Below are 3,992 nucleotides of genomic sequence, written 5' to 3' on the forward strand. Positions count from 1 at the left end.
GATGTTTTGATGCAACGAGGCGTCGCCTTCTTCGGTGATCGTTTTTTGCGATAGGAAACGACATATGAAATATATTATTATACTAATGGGCAAGACGATTAATTCTGGCGTCAACCAGAAAAATATCTCCCATTCGGTCGCGCTATCTAGCCTTACGAAACCTAAGTGTCTGAAGATCACTTCCATAGGTTCGCCTAGAAATTATTCATTACAGAAAAGACAATTTTTTCTTTTTTTTTTATTCCAAAGTGTATTTAAAAATTGGCAAACGTTCTCTTTCCTTGAAACTTTTCTTACGTACAATTGCGGAGGAAGTGTCCGTAAGTAGGCAGGGCCAATAAAACTATGTGGAAAGTGATTTGGCTGGTTGTCGTGAGAAAAGACAGGCCGATGCAAGTTTTTAAATAGTGGCCCGTGTGGCCGGCCATTGTTTTTGCGTCCGGTATTGGCACGTGTGGCGAATATAGCATCAGAGCCAAATAAACTAGTGACAATCCTACAGGCCTCCATACTACACCTGTTCAATCGAAGAATTATAAAATTTTTTTTAATATCATTTCTTAATGTCAATCCATATTTTATCAATTATTATCTAAACTAGAATGCGAAACTAGTATTCTTTCATATTTCACGACATTTTCTAAATATTTGCCACGTAGAAGAGATGCTGCTCATTTCATTTTGGTACGAGAAGAAATAGGGTGGAAGAAAGGTCAATTTCAACCGAGGGACTTCAACAGAGATGAAACTATACAACGACTGACATTTTATTCCCTGATGTATCTCCGAATGAAAATTCAACAATTCACATTTTCTAATAGTTCTAATCGTCCACGTGTCATTACACTTCACAAGAATTTCTATACACGTGTTATGGAATGGAATACACGTTGTTTATAATTAAATCTATAATTAATCGAAAAAGCACCAGGATTCGGAACGTTGATTCGCTTAGGAATCGTTAGCTAGCGTGAAACGTAATTAATTTCTTCGTTACGAGCGTCTTCGCACAGGGTGCTCGCGTTTTCTGGCAAACGCGCTCTGTTTCTTCAAAGGAAAAATCTCGTCGGGATCGTGCTCGAAACTCATTCCATTTCGTTCCAGTCCTCTATGAGCGCTTTCTATTCGCGGCATGCATTCTGCTTACTATTTTCTCTTCTCTGTGCTCACAAACGAAAAGTTTGACCGGCTGCCAAGCAAACTCGGTGTTATTCTCTCCGTGTTCCAGCACTGTTACGAGTTACTTCGTTATTCTCGAACGTTTTGCGCCTCTGTTTCCCCTCACATTTCATCCACGTATCTCGTTTCGTAGATCGAGAAGATCGAAATTAAAGATTAAGACGAGTTAATTGCGAATTATTAAAAAACGAAAAAAATATTTTTATACATATTTTTCATTCTCTGTGAGCACGTGACTGTGATTCTCGTGTGTTTTAACGGGACATCGTTAATTATAAAGAACTACGAATCAACTAATTACTCGTGCCAGTTTATGCGCATCGTAATTTCACAGATAACATCCGATACATTCAACGTCGTAATTTTATTTTTATTTTTTAGTTTATAGACCATCGAGGTCGAAAGATCGAAACGGCCTCTCGAAATTATCATGAACGATAAAAAGATTGCGCGAATTAGAACTTCCTTTCCTCTAAATAAAGGTCTTTGACTCGCGACTGCTCGCAATCGGTTACCTTTTGCTTCGAGAATTATCCTCATATAATTTAAACGAATAAGCAACGATGACTCGAACGAACGTTAACGAACGATAACGTTCTCGATCGAGTTATCGAATAAAATTCTCTAACCTAATTATAAATCGGGACTAAACGGGGCCTCGACCTTATTACTATGGAATTTTAAGAGGCTTCCTCGGATTTGTATCACGTAAATATATCACATCTCTTCTAACTAATATTCGAAAACGCTCGTTTTTTTCTTTTTTTTCTTTTCACTTTATTATCTACTTTATTTACTGGAACGACGATATTTATATTTTTGAAACGTTGAATATAATGGATACGTACGTACAGTTAATCTAATTTATTGTTTTCTCGAAATTGCAATCAATAATAAAATTAATTGATGAGATAGGTTATTTAGAAGATTATTTTATTATCGGATAAAACGAGGCAACCAATGGCGACCAATGTTATTTATGACATACTGTTAGGCGGATCTGGAATGATCTAACATGTGGCGCGTTGATAACATCCTGATAATTAATAATGGCATTAAACTGGCTAATGGAACGGTCAATATATGAAAACTTTTGATTCAATATATCCGACGATAAATTTATATTATCATTTTTATAGCGTATTAAATTGTAATATGTTATAGTTATTATATATTATAATATGTTAATTTTGTCACGATGATTATCTTCTTTCGTGATGAGTGTAGGTGTTATAACAACGATTGAAGACATTGAAATGAGACTAAATGAGAAGTGAAAGGAAAAAGAGTAAATTTCTCAGATTCTCTATTGCTTATTCGTCTATTTCTAGATTTTGCCTTTGAATATACTATATGCCTTGTTTGCAGTTTCACACGATTCATTCACTTTCAAGAATCGACATAGTTTAGATCTAAGGTCAGTACAAATCATAGCTATTTTAACACCATGACATCATCGATGTGTTTTCTTTTATACATTTTATATAAAAATTTTGAATCTTCAAAATAGATTGTATTTTCGAAACCTACCAATTTTCTACGTTAGCTAAAATTAAATTTTTTTTTTCTTACTCTTAATTTTTAAGATGAAAGAGAAGAAATAATTTTATAATTAAGTTCTTTAATATTCCCTAATCTAATAATTCACGATTCTATCGAAATTACGTAATGACGTAAGATTTCCTCGAAGCTTATCAATAGAAATGGAACGCACAATATATATACATTCCTTATCTGTTAACATTTTAATATTCCAAATCTAAATGTTTAAATCGTCGAATCATTTTCTTTCGTGCGCAATATCGACGAAATTATTCGTAATCATTTCGATTAAAATTTTCGAAAGAGGAGTTTAACATAGGCACTCACATCCGGTGAAGACGAGCGGTAACAGAACCCTGATGAGGGCCACGTTCAGCCAATACGTGGACATGCCTCGATCTGCTCGTATGCCCTTTCACCCTGAAACACATAGAGAGAGAAAGGTTGCGAGTAAAACAATCCACCGTGTACGTTGTCAACATCTCGAGATTTCACGGCGGCAATGTCAGCTCGACTGGAATCGATACGACACTGCCGCAGTCGGATACCTTTAACCTCGTTTTGCCATGAGACCGCGGCACCAACGTTCTTACACCCGGCCTTCGTTTTTACAACCGACCCGACCCCCGTCGAAATTTACGCTCCACAGAATTTAACCACCCCTTCGTTACATCGTTCTAGTCCTCGAAAATTTTTCACCAAATAAACGTACGCGGAGGGCGATCATCCTCTGACATTTCTTCATACGAATTGTCAAATTAACAGAATGTCTCGTTGACAGAACGAGGTTTGATCAATTTGATCCGATCGAGTCATAAATACGAAATGGTGTAATGTATAAGAGTGCATCCTTTATAGGCTTTATTTAATTAAATTCCCTTCACGGATCGTCGAAAATAATACATTCGATTAGATCAAATATAAATTGTTACTTTAACCTATACGATATTTATTTGCAAAATGACATTAACAAGATGTAATTGAAATGTAATTTGCTATCATGCCAAGCATTTAATAGCATCCTAATGTGTAGTCGATGTCTCTGGAGTGTGACGTGTACACCATCTGCGCCCATTTCCTGTTTCCGTCTAAGATTTCACGATGGTGTCAGCGGTGTTCGGTTTCACCATCGAAAATCAATCTATTTCCGTTCCTTTTTGGACAATCATCAATATCACATTTTTATCGAATCTTGCCACTTTCTTAAAAAGAATTTAAATGACTCTGTGCACTGTTCCATATAAATAAAATGGAAAAGAAAAAAAAAAAAA

At 35.7% G+C, this 3,992-nt stretch overlaps 1 protein-coding gene across 1 annotated transcript in view; it reads right to left on the reverse strand.

Moving 5' to 3' along the window:
• LOC102680108 (piezo-type mechanosensitive ion channel component) overlaps positions 1-3,992 on the reverse strand; it is a 25,551-nt gene that overhangs the window by 17,160 nt on the left and 4,399 nt on the right. The window contains exons 2-4 of the mRNA XM_006609591.2: positions 3,049-3,141; positions 302-517; positions 3-194 (exon numbers count right to left, since the gene is read on the reverse strand). Coding sequence (XP_006609654.1) covers positions 3-194; positions 302-517; positions 3,049-3,112 — 472 coding nt within the window. The 5' untranslated portion in view covers positions 3,113-3,141. The remainder of the gene's footprint in view (positions 1-2; positions 195-301; positions 518-3,048; positions 3,142-3,992) is intronic.

This window comes from Apis dorsata, unplaced genomic scaffold (genome assembly GCF_000469605.1).
Source record: "Apis dorsata unplaced genomic scaffold, Apis dorsata 1.3 scaffold_58, whole genome shotgun sequence".
Classification (NCBI taxonomy): Eukaryota; Metazoa; Arthropoda; class Insecta; order Hymenoptera; family Apidae; genus Apis; species Apis dorsata.